Source organism: Saccopteryx bilineata, chromosome 2 (assembly GCF_036850765.1).
Source record: "Saccopteryx bilineata isolate mSacBil1 chromosome 2, mSacBil1_pri_phased_curated, whole genome shotgun sequence".
Classification (NCBI taxonomy): domain Eukaryota; kingdom Metazoa; phylum Chordata; class Mammalia; order Chiroptera; family Emballonuridae; genus Saccopteryx; species Saccopteryx bilineata.
Genome location: NC_089491.1, coordinates 244178737 through 244193710, shown reverse-complemented (window position 1 = coordinate 244193710; position 14974 = coordinate 244178737). Strand labels below are relative to the sequence as shown.

At 46.8% G+C, this 14974-nt stretch overlaps 2 protein-coding genes across 8 annotated transcripts in view; one reads left to right on the top strand and one right to left on the bottom strand.

Moving 5' to 3' along the window:
• Window positions 1-45: 45 nt before the first annotated feature.
• On the top strand, window positions 46-8799 carry THYN1 (thymocyte nuclear protein 1). 7 transcript variants are annotated; one of them, XR_010729251.1, is made up of 9 exons: window positions 74-192; window positions 342-468; window positions 3252-3433; window positions 4229-4297; window positions 4618-4710; window positions 5188-5283; window positions 5517-5667; window positions 6604-6698; window positions 8499-8799. XR_010729251.1 is itself a non-coding variant. In XM_066259776.1 (8 exons), exons 2-8 carry the CDS (start codon window positions 426-428, stop codon window positions 6293-6295), a joined length of 681 nt encoding a protein of 226 aa, XP_066115873.1. In that variant the 5' UTR covers window positions 46-95; window positions 342-425; the 3' UTR covers window positions 6296-6450. The 7 variants fall into 7 exon arrangements, 6 of the variants coding, with proteins under 6 accessions (XP_066115873.1, XP_066115877.1, XP_066115871.1 ...); XM_066259776.1 differs by lacking the exons at window positions 6604-6698; window positions 8499-8799 and adding an exon at window positions 6249-6450 and having other exon boundaries at window positions 46-95; XM_066259780.1 differs by lacking the exon at window positions 6604-6698.
• The window catches only part of VPS26B (VPS26 retromer complex component B), a 24421-nt gene continuing 16196 nt past the window's right edge, over window positions 6750-14974 (bottom strand). The window contains exons 3-6 of the mRNA XM_066259773.1: window positions 14592-14756; window positions 11293-11468; window positions 9521-9663; window positions 6750-9104 (exon numbers count right to left, since the gene is read on the bottom strand). Of these exons, the coding sequence (XP_066115870.1) occupies window positions 8958-9104; window positions 9521-9663; window positions 11293-11468; window positions 14592-14756 (631 nt within the window). The 3' untranslated portion in view covers window positions 6750-8957. The remainder of the gene's footprint in view (window positions 9105-9520; window positions 9664-11292; window positions 11469-14591; window positions 14757-14974) is intronic.

Here is a 14974-nt window from a genome sequence, read left to right as displayed (position 1 = left end):
CCGGGTCAGGCGGGCCTGCGAGAGAAGCGCGGACTACAACTCCCAGAGATCCCAGGGGCTGGGGCAAGAGCGACAGGAATTGAAGGTGCTCCAGGGTACGCTGGGCTCTCGCCTGCGGAGTGTTGGGTTAGGTTCCTGAGAGAGTGGTGAGCTAATGAGCTAGAGATCAAGGGAAAATCGAAGAATGTAGGGGTAGGTTACGCGAGGTGGAAATGGGGGCGTAGGTAATTGGAGGAAGGAATTAAGGAATTGAAACCCAGTCGTCTGTGTTCTTCGCAAAAGAGCCTCGGGGCTGAAACCCTGTAAGTTTCCTTTCATTGTCTCCATCTTGCTCTGCGCAGGTTTCTGGGGGCAGTTACCGGGTTGCCTCTTGTATCTCAGTAGATTCCAGAATCTTCTGCTCTTCAGGCCCGTGCAGGGACACCATGCCGAGACCCAGGAAAAGACTGGCTGGGGCTTCTGGGCAAGGTGAGCTTGAACCCAGGCTGCAAAATGCCTCGCAACGAACGTTTCTCTAGGGCAGGGGTTGGGAACCTTTTTGGCTGAGCCATTAAAGCCACATATTTTAAAATGTAATTCCGTCAGAGCCGTACAACGACCCATGTATGTTACGCATTATCCAATAAAAATTTGGTGTTGTCCTAGAGAACAGCTGTGATTGGCTCCAGCCACCCACAACCATAAACACGAGGGGTACGAAATGAATGGATTGTAATACATGAGAATGTTTTATATTTTTAACATTATTTTTTTATTATTATTAAAGATTTGTCTGCGAGCCAGCTGCAGCCTTCAAGAGTCACATCTGGCTCGCAAGCCATAGGTTCCCGACCCCTGCTCTAGGGCGTTTGTAAAGTGGTCGCTGCCATGGTCATGTAGATTCTTACTGGATTCCGGCAGACGGTAATGGAACTGTGGAGGCAGGAAATGGTGGACCATTCCGTTTATTCAAGTTTCATAACGGAGGAGGAATAAACAGGCAGGGCTTCCAAGCCCCGCAGCATTCCAGACTCACAACCCCCCCCCCCCCCCCCAACCAGTCTCAGCCAAACAGGCCTGGCCGAAACCTCTGCGCTCCCAAGCCCCTCAGCTCTCTCTGCTTGTGGCTTGTGGGGAGAATCCTTTGTGGATTATTTTTTGTTATCCCTAGTTGCCCTCTGTTGGGTAAACAAATGTTTGTCTTTTTGCTCGCTTGTATCGGGCAGCGCATGTGTGTAGTCTAGGGAAGGCTGCGGGTGCTTGTCCTTTGGGCGGCAGATTGCATATTGTGGATTGCATTCCTGCTTGGGAGGGCTGATGTTTGTTGGAGAAGGTGCCCCTCCCCGGACTATTTGGGTGGATACCCTGATTGCTGAGAGGAGTCCTGAGAGTGAGTCCAGAGAAGGGGTCCGAATTGTGGAACTGGAGAATGCGTCGGGCTTTGGGAGCCCTGAATGAGAGGGAAGGAGTCTTCCCTACCTGTTTGCCCGTCCGCTGTCAGGAAACTAATAAACGGAATGGCCCACCATTTTCTGGCTCCACAATTCCTTCACCATCTGCCCGAATCCAATGAGAACCTGCATGGTGACGGCTACTGGCCCTACACCCTCCCTACTAAGCTTATACCCAGAGCCCCTTCTGCTTGTTTGTTAATTCAAGCAGTAGCTGTCTGGTAAGCACAAAATATATTTGTGATACAAGGTGGCATGCACTATTGCCATTAAACACATAGTTCCTGTTCTCAGGGAGAATGCAAATAGACTTAAGTGAAAGGGTCCAAGAAAGTGGATTGCTAGGTGTGTAAGAGCCAGGAGCAATCATAGGGAAGTCTTTGAGAAGGAAGTGAAATTTGAATCCAGCCTTAAAGAACAGGAAGGCTTTCCACAGGCAAAATGAAATGTAACTTTTATATTCACAAGGATAAATGGTATTCTGAGTGGATAAGTAACAGGAACAAAGCAATTCAAACATCCTAGATTGACTACAACACAGTATTATTTAACAACAGATATGGTGTTGAGTGTGCTTGTTAACTCCAAAGGGACTAGGCTAGGAAGATTCAGAGCATTGGACATCCATAAAATGATATTTAATGATGACTGACATAGGAGCTCTGATGTAATTCAGAAGCTATGGAGTATAGTCATTAAATGTGGATTCAGATAGGCCAGAGTGATAGGTTCTGATTTTACCATTTACTGGTTGTGTAGTCTGGGATACATTTTCCAGGTGAATAAAACATCTCATAATTAAATGAATTATAGTTAGGCTAACAGAGCTTTGGGGTTTGTCATATAGTAAGAATTTAATAGCTTAGCTATTGAGTGCCTACTATGTTCCAGGCACATTTTTTCTAATTCTCTTAGGATAAAATCCAGTCTTTATCATGTCTTCAAAGTCTTGTATGGGTTGTTTTATTCAACTTCTCTTGGCATCATCAAGGAGCAGAAAGAAGGTAGGCCACAGAAGCACAGTGATCAAGAAGGAAAGAAGTATGAAAAGACAATAATAGCAAGTATTTTTATGCCAGGCATTGCCTAAGTCCATTGTTTCTGTTATTTAATTTGCAAAACAAGTCCATGAAGTAGCAGCCCCCTTTCGTCATTGGAGAGTATAGCTTCAGCAGAGACACAGTGAGGGGAGCAAAACGGATAACTACTTAGTGCAGGGGTCCCCAAACTACGGCCCGCGGGCCGTATGCGGCCACCTGAGGCCATTTTTCCGGCCCCCACCGCTCTTCCGGAAGGGGCACCTCTTTCATTGGTGGTCAGTGAGAGGAGCATAGTCCCCATTGAAATACTGGTCAGTTTGTTGATTTAAATTTACTTGTTCTTTAAATATTGTATTTGTTCCCGTTTTGTTTTTTTACTTTAAAATAAGATATGTGCAGTGTGCATAGGGATTTGTTCATAGTTTTTTTTATAGTCCGGCCCTCCAATGGTCTGAGTGACAGTGAACTGGCCCCCTGTGTAAAAAGTTTGGGGACCCCTGACTTAGTGTATACACAGGTACTCTGCGAGGATCTTTCATTTGAAACCACAACCATATAAGGTATTCTTAGCCCATTAAATGGATATTCCAGAGATTTCCTGTAAGGTAGGTTGTCCCATTTTTATAGATAAGAAATAAGTTCAGTTCAGCTGCCACTGCTGGTAACTGAAAGATCCAGGATTTGAATCCAGTCTGACTACAAAGCATATGCTTTTCCCCACAGGGAATATTACCTCTCGGCAAGCATGATGGCTCTCTTGTTTTTGCTTCTCCTATTGCAGACAAGAAGGGACCAGCAGGAAAGCGTGCCAAAACTAAGAACCCAGATGAGGCATCAATTAAAGTGGAGAACTCCGGCCTTCAGAAGACTTTAGGCCTTAAAAAATGTGGGACGAATCTAAGCAGCTACTGGCTGATGAAGTCAGAGCCAGAAAGCCGACTGGAGAAAGGTATAGATGTGAAGGTGAGACCATGTACCTGTCCCTAGTCCCTTCCAGCTGTTTGTTTTTTTTTTTTTTTTAATAAATGGATATGGGACACCACAGGGCTTCATTACTGGCTTATCTTTGAAGGACAGGGAAGTGGTGATAAGGACTAAAACTAGCAGGACTTATACCATCAACTCTGTTTTTTGTGAATCCTCTAGTGGCAAACTTTTTCAGTAAAGGACCAGATAGTAAATATTTTAGGCAGTCTGATTTTAGAGTTGCTATTGCAACTCTGATGTTGCAAGAATGTGGTTATCAACCAAAAGGTAAACAAATGGTGTGGCTGGGTTCCAGTGAAAATGTATTTACAAAATGAGGCTTGGGGCTAGAAAACTACGTAGTTTGCCAACCCTTAATCTAGACGTTTCCAACCTTGGGTTGCCTTCTCTTGCCACCTGTCATGCTCCTAGGTATCGCTGTGATTCAGGGAATTAGTGTAAACCAATTATAATAATAGCTCAGGAAAATGTAATTAGGAATATTATAGAATAGATAATATTTTAATGTGAAATGCAAGTAAACAGCAGATTACTTTATGCTTTGGATTATCCATTCAACTAATCCTCTTAATTAGTATGGTTAAGGTAATACAAAGCTTACTTATATTCCCCCAGTACAGGTGCCTCTGTAGAGCTATTTCCCAGTAAACTCCATACTTCCATTATAGCCAGGAGCACCCTCAGTGTAGGGGAAGGAGAGGTCAGCTTCCATATATTCTTACCAGTTCGCCCAGGATTATTTAATAAATGGCTTTATCTCCTGTCACCTAGTTCAGCATTGAGGATCTCAAAGCACAGCCCAAGCAGACAACTTGCTGGGATGGTGTTCGCAACTATCAGGTAGGAGCAGGACCCTGGGGCCCAGGGTGGGCCTCCTTCTTATAAGTTATTCAGTCGCAAAATCTCTTGGTCAAGGTTGCTTTATTTCAGAACCCAAACCTAAAAAGTGTACTCGAAAATACCTTAATGACTGTTGATTGTGTATGACTTACAAATGGTGTGTTTCAGCCAGTGTCTTGATACAAGTCAGGTAAGAATTAAATTGTGAGAGACTGTAGTAAGAAAATCTCACATAATAAAAGCAGACTTGATTTCTGCTAACAGCTAGAGTTTTCCAGCTAGTGGAGAGGATAGTTCTTATTTCTTCTCCCCTGGGACAGGCCCGGAACTTCCTTAGAGCCATGAAGCTGGAGGAAGAAGCCTTCTTCTACCATAGCAACTGCAAAGAGCCAGGTATCGCTGGACTTATGAAGGTTAGTCATACAGGCTTTGGTCTGAGTCCCTCTCCCTTCAGGAGGATTTGCTCGTGTAGACAGATACAAAGGGATACAGCTCACATAGGTAACAAAATAAGTGTCCCCTTGCCCCTTCCTGTGTGATAAGGACTCTTAACACAGGCCTCCATTTCTACACCTTGGTTTCTCACTCAACAAGCCTGATACTCTTCCGAGCCAGGAGTTACCAGGATTAAATTATTAACCACAGGTGAAAAAACAGTGGAACCAATATTTGATTTTAGAATATACTTTTAAGCTTTCTGTGGCACTAGGATTGACTTCCTGTTTCCTTAGATTGTGTATTATTTCCAGATAACTGAGCCCCCACTGGCTCTGCAGCAAGGCAGAGGGGGTAAGGATGTGGGGGTCAGATGTGAAAGCTGGACTTGGGGTAGAGATTTGCATGGAGCTGACTATACAGGCAAGTAATTGGAGACTTGGTTTTGGTTTCAGATTGTGAAGGAGGCTTACCCAGACACCACACAGTTTGAGAAAAGCAGCCCCTATTATGATCCATCCAGCAAAAAAGACAACCCCAAATGGTCCATGGTAAAGACTACTGTTTTTCCTATTTTGTGAGAGGAAGGATGAACAAAGAGGAAGAGGGCCTGGGGTGTGTTTAGGTCAGGGTACAGAGCTCAGCTCTTAGATGAGGTTACCCTGACTGGAGAGAACAGAACACTGGCAGCCCTGTCCATAGGAATCTCCTCCAAGCAGCTAAAACACAGTGGACAGAGTCCAGCTGGCCATGTCTTTCTGTCCCATACACTGTTGTCATATAGGTGGATGTCCAATTTGTTCGGATGATGAAGCGTTTCATTCCCCTGGCTGAGCTCAAGACCCATCACCAAGCTCACAAAGCCACTGGAGGCCCTTTAAAAAATATGGCGCTCTTCACTCGCCAGAGACTCTCAGTTCAGCCTCTGACCCAAGGTAAGAGTGGGCCCTATCCTTTATTACCTGCGCACCAGAATGACAGTTACTAATTGATTAAACTTGGGCAGAGTACTTAACCTGAATCTGTCTCCCTACCTGTAACATCCTTGCAGGAGGGACTATGTCCTGAGTTACCATTGCTCTGTCCCTAGTATCCAGCAGTGGTTGGCACATAGTAGAACACCATAAGTAGTGTTTAAATGAATGGCTACCTGCCTTAGTAGTATGAGCAATGCCTAGCATAACTTTCTTGTTCAAAAGGATACACAAGGTCCTGGCCGCTTAGCTCAGTTGGTTAGGGCATCATCCTGATACACCACCAAGGTTGCAGGTTTAATCCCCGGTCAGGGTACATACAAGAATCAATCAATGAATGCATACATAAATGAACAACAAATCAATGTTGCTCACTCTCCTTTCCTCTCTCTCTAAAAATCAATGTAAATATACTGCTCACAAAAATTAGGGGATATTTTATTGCTTCATATCCATTTTTTAAATATCCCCTAATTTTTGTGAGCAGTATAAATAGGAGGCACAAGACCTGATTCTTCCTTGCTTTTTCCCCTTCTTGGTAGAGGAGTTTGATTTTATTTTGAGCCTGGAAGAAAAGAAACCAAGTTAACTGAGATACTTGCTGGAATGGGCAAGACACTACTCCAAAGAAACGAAACTTTTCTAAGACAGCAGGTGTGAGGAAGCTGGCTCACTGTGTTCATCTAAGCTTGTGTACATATGTGGGTTTTGTGAGCTTTTCTCAATAAAACATTTATCAAAGTCGGAATGCTTTGCTTCTCTAACAGCACTGGGTGTGGATAATTCACCACTGCAGGTCTTTTTATTAACTCTGGACTGGCCCCTTTTACCCCGGGCAAGATGCAGGGCTATCTGTCATCTTCCTTCCCTTTCTCAGCTATGTGCTTGTCTAAACAGGTATTGAATAAAGTGCCCATCATTGTTCACTGGGGGCCATGACACATGTGCAGAAGTTCTGCCTCGGAGTGGGAATGTCTGCCCTGGTGTATGAGGTGAGACTGCGTATGGCAGAAGAGACCACAGAACCCAGTGAACCATGGGCATGATGCTTCCAAGCCATAGGGGGCTTCCTTTAATCAGAGAGACAATTGAAACAAGTGTTCTTTTTTTAAAATACAGCCATTGAAAAGACAATACATTAAGAAACATGTAAACACCGTAGCTGCTTAATTACAAGTTGCACTGCTCGGTTTAGTACCTTTGCACTCCCAGCTATGGGGACCTTGAATGGAGGGGACAGGGGCTTCCCCTCACTTCCACAGTTGGACAGGTAAGAGAACAAAAGGGGCAGAGTAAGAGAACACAGATCTGGCTTGTGTACAGCTTCTAAGAGAATAACAACAAACTCTATCTTCTAGTTCTCCCAGAAGAAAGGTTTAAGATGATAAGAAAGTTGGAAAATGGATTTGTGTTGTCAGCTGGGAGGCAGAGGAGTTGACAGATGCTTTCTAGTTAGAACATCATCTATTCCGGGAGGCACACCAGAGCATAACCTCGTGTTCTAAAAAAGGCAGGGAACCCAGAGCCTGCTTCCCCCATATACTTCAGCTCCAACCTTCAACATCCAAGGACAGCTGGGTGGGCGATCCTGTTTCCATGGTGATTGTCCATTATCCCTGCACTTGGGGTCAAGCAAGGAAGCCGCCTTCCCTTCCTTGGTGCTGCTGCCTCCAGTCAGCTTCAAGTGTTATTCCAGATGCCCTCCCTCCAGTCTGTCCTGATCCAGGAGTCCTGCCCAGTTCAAAGGCCCATGACTGCACTGAATTTTGAGAAAGAGCTGTGCCTATTTTCCACATTGACTGAAAGAGGACACAGGAACTAATCCCTCTGCTTTCTAAGTTATAGAAAATTTACATACTGTCCTTACTGGCCAGTGGGGTCTGCTTGTCTTCCATGAAGGGAAGGGAGGCCAGTGGGAGAATCATTCCTGGTCATTTCCAGGTGAGGCAGAAAAGAATGCAAGACTTACACTACACGAGGCCCAAGTGCAGCGCAACAGAAGGAAAATCCCTCTCTAGTTTAACAAGACCGTCCACAAGAGGTTTTGTAATGCGTTTTAAAAAAAACCAGCAATGCTCCAAAACTCTAGTCCGTCAACTGGTGAAGGTGAGGACATAATTTGGCAAGCAGAGTTCTGCCATTGTCCAGCAGTCTGCTGAGGTTCTCACTGCCCTCCTTCAGCTCAGGTTGGGGGAAGGGAGGAGGGGAGGGGCTTGGGCAATAGTAAGAACAAATAGTAAGAAAAACATCTGAAACCGAGCCCCAGTTTTCAGAAATTAAATGGAGAGAAAGGAGTGATGAGGAGCCACTTAGGGAAGCAGAGATCAAGGCCCCTTTCCGGGATCTGTTCTTCAAAGAAACGGATGCCCTTGTTCAGGCGGGCTGGGGAGCACAGAACAACACCCTAAAAGTACACAGCCCTTGGAGCTGCCGAGGGGGTCCCATGGTGAAGGTGGACAGCTACCACGCAGCCCTCATGCCACCACCTCAGTGGGCGGGCTCGGCCTCCTGTGTGCCACACTGCTGCTGTCCATACATGGCACTGACCTCACGGTGTCTGCCAGATGCCTCATAGGTGAGGGCTCAGGCAGCCAAAGGCCCTCCACAGGCTTGGTTCCGGGATGTTACTTGTTACAAGAATCCATAGAAGATGGAGAAGGGAGGTGCCTGGGTCCCAGCAGGGAGAGAAAGGCCAGAAAGGAGGTGGCTTGTGGAAACTTCAAAGCACCACATCCAAGACTCCTAAAGAGGTAGCTTCCTAATCTTGAGTCTCTCTCCCCCTGGCCACATAGGATGAGGCAGGCCCAACTCCTGCCACCACCTCAGAGACACAGAGGGGAGGACAAGAAGGACTACCTGGGGCCCTGCTGCGGCTCAGAATCCAGGGACATGGTCAGATCCTGTATCTGGAAGCCAGAGGTTGGAGCCAAGTGTGCGGGCACCCTGTTCTACGCGAGGTGAGGCAGCCCACGTGCAAGGCCTCAACAGAAGGCTCTTCCCAGGGAGACACCAGCTTCCAGGATGCTACCTCTCACTATTCCCACATCAGCTGAAGAACCCCAAGGAGACTGCTTCCTGGCCGGAACCCCTAAAGTTCTTCAGAAAAAGAATTTAAGTCAATAACATGATTTGTTTTCAGGTTGCAAGCAACAGGTCAGCTGAGCATCACACTGTCCACCCCTCCCCCAGCTGCTGGTGTTTCCTAGACCGGGTGCTGAGTGGGAGCCCAGCAGCTTCTTGGGCCTGGGGGCCTATTGCCTACAGTTGTTGTCAGAAAGTTGGCTAGGAGTCCGCACTTCACCCAGAGAGGTTGTGCCCTCGAAGCGCTGTGAAGCAATGGCTGCCTGGTGGGACATGCTCTTCCGTACGATGTCACCCTTCCGCCACAACACCACTTCCTGCAACAGTGGGAGAGGGGCCACATGACACCACGAGAGGAAGGCACGGGAACAGCCTTCCGGGAGGCCCCACTTCTCCTGGGGAATCTTAGGCAAAAGGCTCCTCTGCTATCTCAGCAGAGGAGCTGTCCATACCTCCCTGACCCAGGACTCCTGTGGATGTGTAGGCTGGAATGGCAGAGAGGTTGCTGGGCTCGGGTCCGAGCAGACTCTAGGTATCCAGTAGGAACCCTCATTCTTGCTGTGGGCCTCTAGGTCATCCACAGCTTCCACCCCTTGGAAAACTAGCAAGTGGCATGGAGACTAGTACTATACTGTTAACCTGTCAGAAATGGAGCCTGATCTTCACAGGAGTGATGCCCTCCCTGTCTGTCACTAGGCTCCCCAGGGGTCAGAGGGAGGGGCCCAGGCTTTACCTGCTGTTTGAAGTAGCGCCGTTCCTCTTCATCTATGAGCACCAGGTTGAGATAATAGCGCACTGAGAACTTCTTGTTGATGTCCCGCATCGTGGGGGTGAGCTCATAGCCCGCCAGGAAGAGCCGGATTGGGATAGACTCTCCTGTAAGGGCCAGGCAGGAATCAGAGGGAGGGACAGAGTGATCAGAGTAGGGAGAGAGATGCCATCTGAGCATGATATGGGACACTTAAAACAATGCTGCTGACTTTTGGGAAGGTGCATTCTGCTGCCCAGTAATTTGCTGAAGCAAGTACAGGACGGCAGTTCCATGCCAGGTCCAGCTGTGTCTTCTGAATGTGCTGTCACCATGCCCACATGGAGACCAGTGAGTGGCAGAGGGGATGAACAGCACAGGGATGTTCCTGTCAAACATCTTTTGATCACATGTAATGAATGTGTCTAGTTGGGTTTTTAAGAGCCAACTGTCAAAGCCCAGCAGACTCATCGTGTGACCCAGCAATTTCAATGCCACCTCCTGCCATCCTAATTAGTGCATGCCCCCCAAAATACAGCTCCACTCTAAGTGGATTGGCAGGATGGTATAGTGGTCTGGGAAACAGAAATCCTCATTCTGGTCCCAGTTCTCCATTAACCAGTAAGTCTGTTGCTTTCCCCAGACCTGAATTTTCTCATGTGGAAAATGATGGAAGCAGACCACATAGTATTTTATATCCCCTCCAGCTCTAACATCATGCCTTTCCCAGTATAAGTGATTCAAAATCGGTAATTCTACTGAGAAAGGCCAAACCTATAATGTAGTCTAAAGCTAAATATAAATGATCTTCTAATTATCTGCTGTTTTGGATGTTTCTCATTGCCCCGTTTCACGTGTACAGGGAATGACAATTGGCTCTACTTGTACAGCTTGTGAGAAAATGGAACACAGAGAGTCTGGAGACTCAGACCTAACCCCCCAAGGACCTGGCATGGTGAGACTCAAGGATATGCTGTCATTGTCCCCGGTCTTCTGGGCTGCTACATCTATGACACACCTCTCCTTCTGCACAGAGTATACTGAATAAAACGTTGGCATTACCAAGTACTTCTAGATGGAAAAATAAATTCTTCATCACCAATTACAGCAGAGCCAATTAAGAACATAAATGACTGTTACTCCCCCAAAATCACACCAATTCCCCAAACAAAGCTCTCAACTCTACCCATCCCAGACCTGATGTTAGCTCCATGCAGGGGGAGGAGAGGACCAGTTTCAGCCCATTTCTTAGTGCTGCCTGTAGCCCCCGGTAGGGAGGCCAGAGTATTTATACTTGGTGAATGAAAGTAGAGAATTAATCATTTTGCTAGAGCTAGAACTAAATAACAAAAATGACTTTTCTATATTAATCTCTTGTCCCGCCAGCAGCAAAGAATGTCAGAATGTCAACAGGCAAAAGTAACAAAATATTCAAACTATATAGGTTAAACCAGTTGGCAAACATGTTTTTTTAGAGGTATAACCCTTGAGGTTCAATCTGTAGTACAAGCTCATTGTATACATGCGGTCCAAGTAGAGCTCCTCAGGGTGCAGCCGGGGGAGGAGTCTGGAGTTTCACACACTCGCCCGGCCCTCCTTTTCCTGCTTATTGAGAGTCCAAGCATGTAATTAGAGATTAAGAAATGATAGGTTAGGAGAAATCTTACTTTAACAGTGTAATCCCTCAAGCCCCTCCAAATTCTGTGCAGGGCCTGGGAAGAAAGGTGGGTGCCTGGGGGCACGGGCAACAGGCTCACCTCTCACTGGTGCACCATCCATGATCTCATACTTGGCTATCGTGTCGTTCTCATGGTACACGTTGGGGCCTGTGCCTGTCGTTTCCCGCTTGATGATATCTATCTCCATGTGCTTGATTTTGATTCTCACCAGCAGGAAGTATATCTTCCCTACAATGACATCTTTCAAGTGGTACCTGGAGAAGAGAAAGTAAAGAAAATAAGAGGTGTGTACAGCAGCCAACTCTTTGTGTCTTTGCAGGCCTTTCTGGACTCAGGAGAGGGTACTCTGACTGGCACGCTGCCTACAGGTGGAGCCAGTGCACACCCCCCGGTATTCCCAGCCACACTGCCACTGCAGCCTCATTTCCCAACAGGTTATTAGAATCAAAGTGACTCTGTCCCTTCCATTCTTCCACAAACAACTCAAAGGGTGGTTCTCCTGCATGTTATGTCACCCATTCATGCTTGCTCATCTGATCTATCTACTCAGTACTGTAACTTCTTTTACACATTTTGTATTTGTGTGTTCTTTTTTAGATACCCTAATGTGTGATAGGCCAGTCTCACAAATGCAGAGGCCAGGTCTTGCTCTTCCTCTCTGAACCCCATAAAACGTCCTTTGGGAACTGGGGCAGCAATCAGTTTTGTGTGCTATGGACCTGACAGGCCAGGCAGGAGCAGCAGAGCAAGACGCACATGTCCTATCCCATCTACACCCTCACTCTGGGCTCTGCTCCCAAGGCCTGTGCTCTGTGAGCTGTTAGGAATCCAGCCATGTTGCATAATGCTTTTCTCTGGGTCAGGCAGTGGTTCTGGTGGTCTGTCCACGCACAGTCCTGTATCAGGCATGGCAGGCAGAGAGGGAAATCTCCAGACCTGAAGTTCGGCATCATAGGATGTGAGTGTTGGTAGGGACTTTAGAATTTAACCTCCTTACATTACAGGTTAAGAAAAGGAGGTTGGAAGAAGGTAAGTAACCAGGATGTGAGCAGGGGATAGACACAGGATGTGAATTCAAATTCCTAATTCCTAAGCTTGTGTTCTCTCCATCATTTCCTACCCTGTTTAGGCTAATCATCTTGTTGCTAAGACTGCAGACACGCTAAGTAGAGAAACTAAGAACATAAAAACGCAGAATGTAGGCCACTCAGTATTTTGGAAAGAATGCTCAGAGATCACAGATCCCAGTGGTTTTCCAACTTCCTTGATTCTGAATAAAAGCTCATAGGAGCCTGACCAGGTGGTGGCGCAGTGGATACTAGAGCATCAGACTGGGATGCCAAGGAACCTAGGTTCGAAGTCGCCAGCTTGAGTGCGGGCTCATTTGGCTTGAGGAAAAAAAAAAAAAGCAGCTCACCAGCTTGGGCCCAAGGTCGCTGGCTCGAGCAACGGGTTACTCAGTCTGCTATAACCCCACGGTCAAGGCACATATGAGAAAGCAATCAATGAACTAAGGTGTCGCAACGAAAAACTGATGATTGATGCTTCTCATCTCTCTCCGTTCCTGTCTGTCTGTCCCTATCTATCCCTCTCTCTGTCCCCGTAAAAAACAAAACAAACCCCCCCCCCAAAAAAAAACAACAAAAAAGCCACCTCATAGGAAGCACTGATATGTAAGAAACATTGAAGAGCTGCTTGTGGAGGGCTCAGTGCCCTGGTTCCCAGCTCCTCCTTTACTTCATGCTTTCTATGTATCTGAAGCCCAGGAACTGGATCCAAGCCCCTCATCTTTCAGAAATCAAAGATGCATAAACTTTAGTACCTGCTAACCTTAGCCCACATCCTCAGTGGCAGAAGAGAAGCGGATTCCCAGTGCCAGGCTCCTGTGACGTCGCACAGCCTGTGCACTCTCAGTGTGGCTGACCCGCTGGGCAGGACCAGACTCTGGGAATATCCAGTCCCTGACGTCCCGGAATGAACCCTCTAAGTGCCTCTCACACACTCAGTCTGATCCTAAACACAGGCTGGGCCTGACCTGTGGTGGCGCAGTGGATAAAGCGTCGACCTGGAAATGCCGAGGTCGCCGGTTCAAAACCCTGGGCTTGCCTGGTCAAGGCACATATGGGAGTTGATGCTTCCAGCTCCCCCCCCCTTCTCTCTCTCTGTCTCTCTCTCTCCCTCTCTCTCTCCTCTCTAAAATGAATAAATAAATAAATAAAAAATTAAAAAAAAAAAAAACACAAGGCTGACTGATGGCTATTCCGAGCTCCTACAGATGGCACTGCCTGACAGCCATCCCCTTTGTGAGGGGGCCGGGGCAATACTGGATACGTACTTTGATGGCTCCTTCGCAGGAAGGACCACAGAGCCCTGAACTGTGAAGAGAAAGGTTAGAAACCTGTCCTTTACGTGTGCCTACCAGCCTTACACCACCCTTCCTTCCCGGTCACCCTGCCCCATACCACTGGTAGGGCCCAGGCCATGCGCGGACCATTCTGGGTCGCAGTGATCACTTTACTGACCACCCGCTTGGTTCCAGGCCAGGGGGAAGGGGCAGAAAACACACCTTCTCACTCTGCTCTAAGAAGCACATATGATGTTGGTTTTAAAACCCCTGCTCCAAGCCCTTCGCAGGGAGCCAGCTGGCACAGCTCCTTTACCGAGCTTCAGGATAGCAGTGGGTCCTGTGGCAGGGAGCTCTGTGCCCAGAGGACACTTGTACTTTTGCACATTTGATCTTCAGACATTTCCAAGAATGTATTTATATTGAAAAGGAGGATGCTGTGGTGCATTTCTGAGCTGTACATGTTATGATTTACAGCCTTCAATGTTTTCATGTTCTAACAGTAGACACAGTTTAAATATAGATGGCTTCCCAACTTGTCAGTTAAAATTATTTAAAGACCTTTATGAGAAAGCATCAGGTATCTTTTGCTACAATTCCTTTTAGTCCAGAGAGGAAGCCATGAACTGTGGCCGGTGTTTGATTCCCTCCCTCTACCGTCTGAAGACATCCTGTATGTAGGAGACTGGCAATAGCAGAAAAGTCTGTATCTGAGATGCATCTCAGCAGAAGGAAATATCTGGACCTAGAATCCAGAACAGCTTTGAAGCTAGTTTAGCTTGACTCTGAAAGACATCATAGCATCATAGTATGTTAACTTAAATTTAATTTCTTAATTTAAATCAAATGAGGTTTTACTTGCTGGTCAGTCCACCTTCAGCCAGGCTGGCCGTCTAGTCCCTGTTTTATTTCTGTGCCCTGTCCCGCAGCATGGCACCGCGAACTAGCCAGGGCAAGGGGCTCCCATCACTTTGCATTCTGCTAAGATCCTATCTTAACAGTTCTTCCACAGCCTGGGGCCCAGGGCACTTACTTGGACTTGTTGTACTCAAACTCAATGTGCAGACAGTCCTCAATCCCCACCTCCATCTTGATGGAAGAGTTCAACTCTGGGTATGTGCTGAGTGTGTGCACTACAATGTCCATCTCTTTGACAACATCATTGAGGCGGCGGCTGATGGTGGCTCGAAGGAAATACCTGGAGAATACGAATGTGTCATGAGAGAACCCTCCTAGCGTCCCAGTGCGACCTAGCTTTATGCATTAAACTGACCCACTTGGGAGAACCCCTTACAGGAGTTATTGGGGCTTTGAATTCCTTTGAAAATTTACCTCTGTGGACCTCCTCCCAGAAAGAATGCACATATTCACTTATACACAACATTCTGCAGTTATAAGGAGTTCAGAGAACCTTTC

Coding starts and splice junctions, on each gene's coding strand:
- THYN1 (XM_066259776.1), top strand. CDS start 426: ATGCCGAGACCCAGGAAAAGACTGGCTGGGGCTTCTGGGCAAG. Junction 4,298..4,617: donor ATGGTGTTCGCAACTATCAG/GTAGGAGCAGGA, acceptor CCCCTGGGACAG/GCCCGGAACTTCCTTAGAGC. Junction 5,668..6,248: donor AGTTCAGCCTCTGACCCAAG/GTAAGAGTGGGC, acceptor CCTTCTTGGTAG/AGGAGTTTGATTTTATTTTG.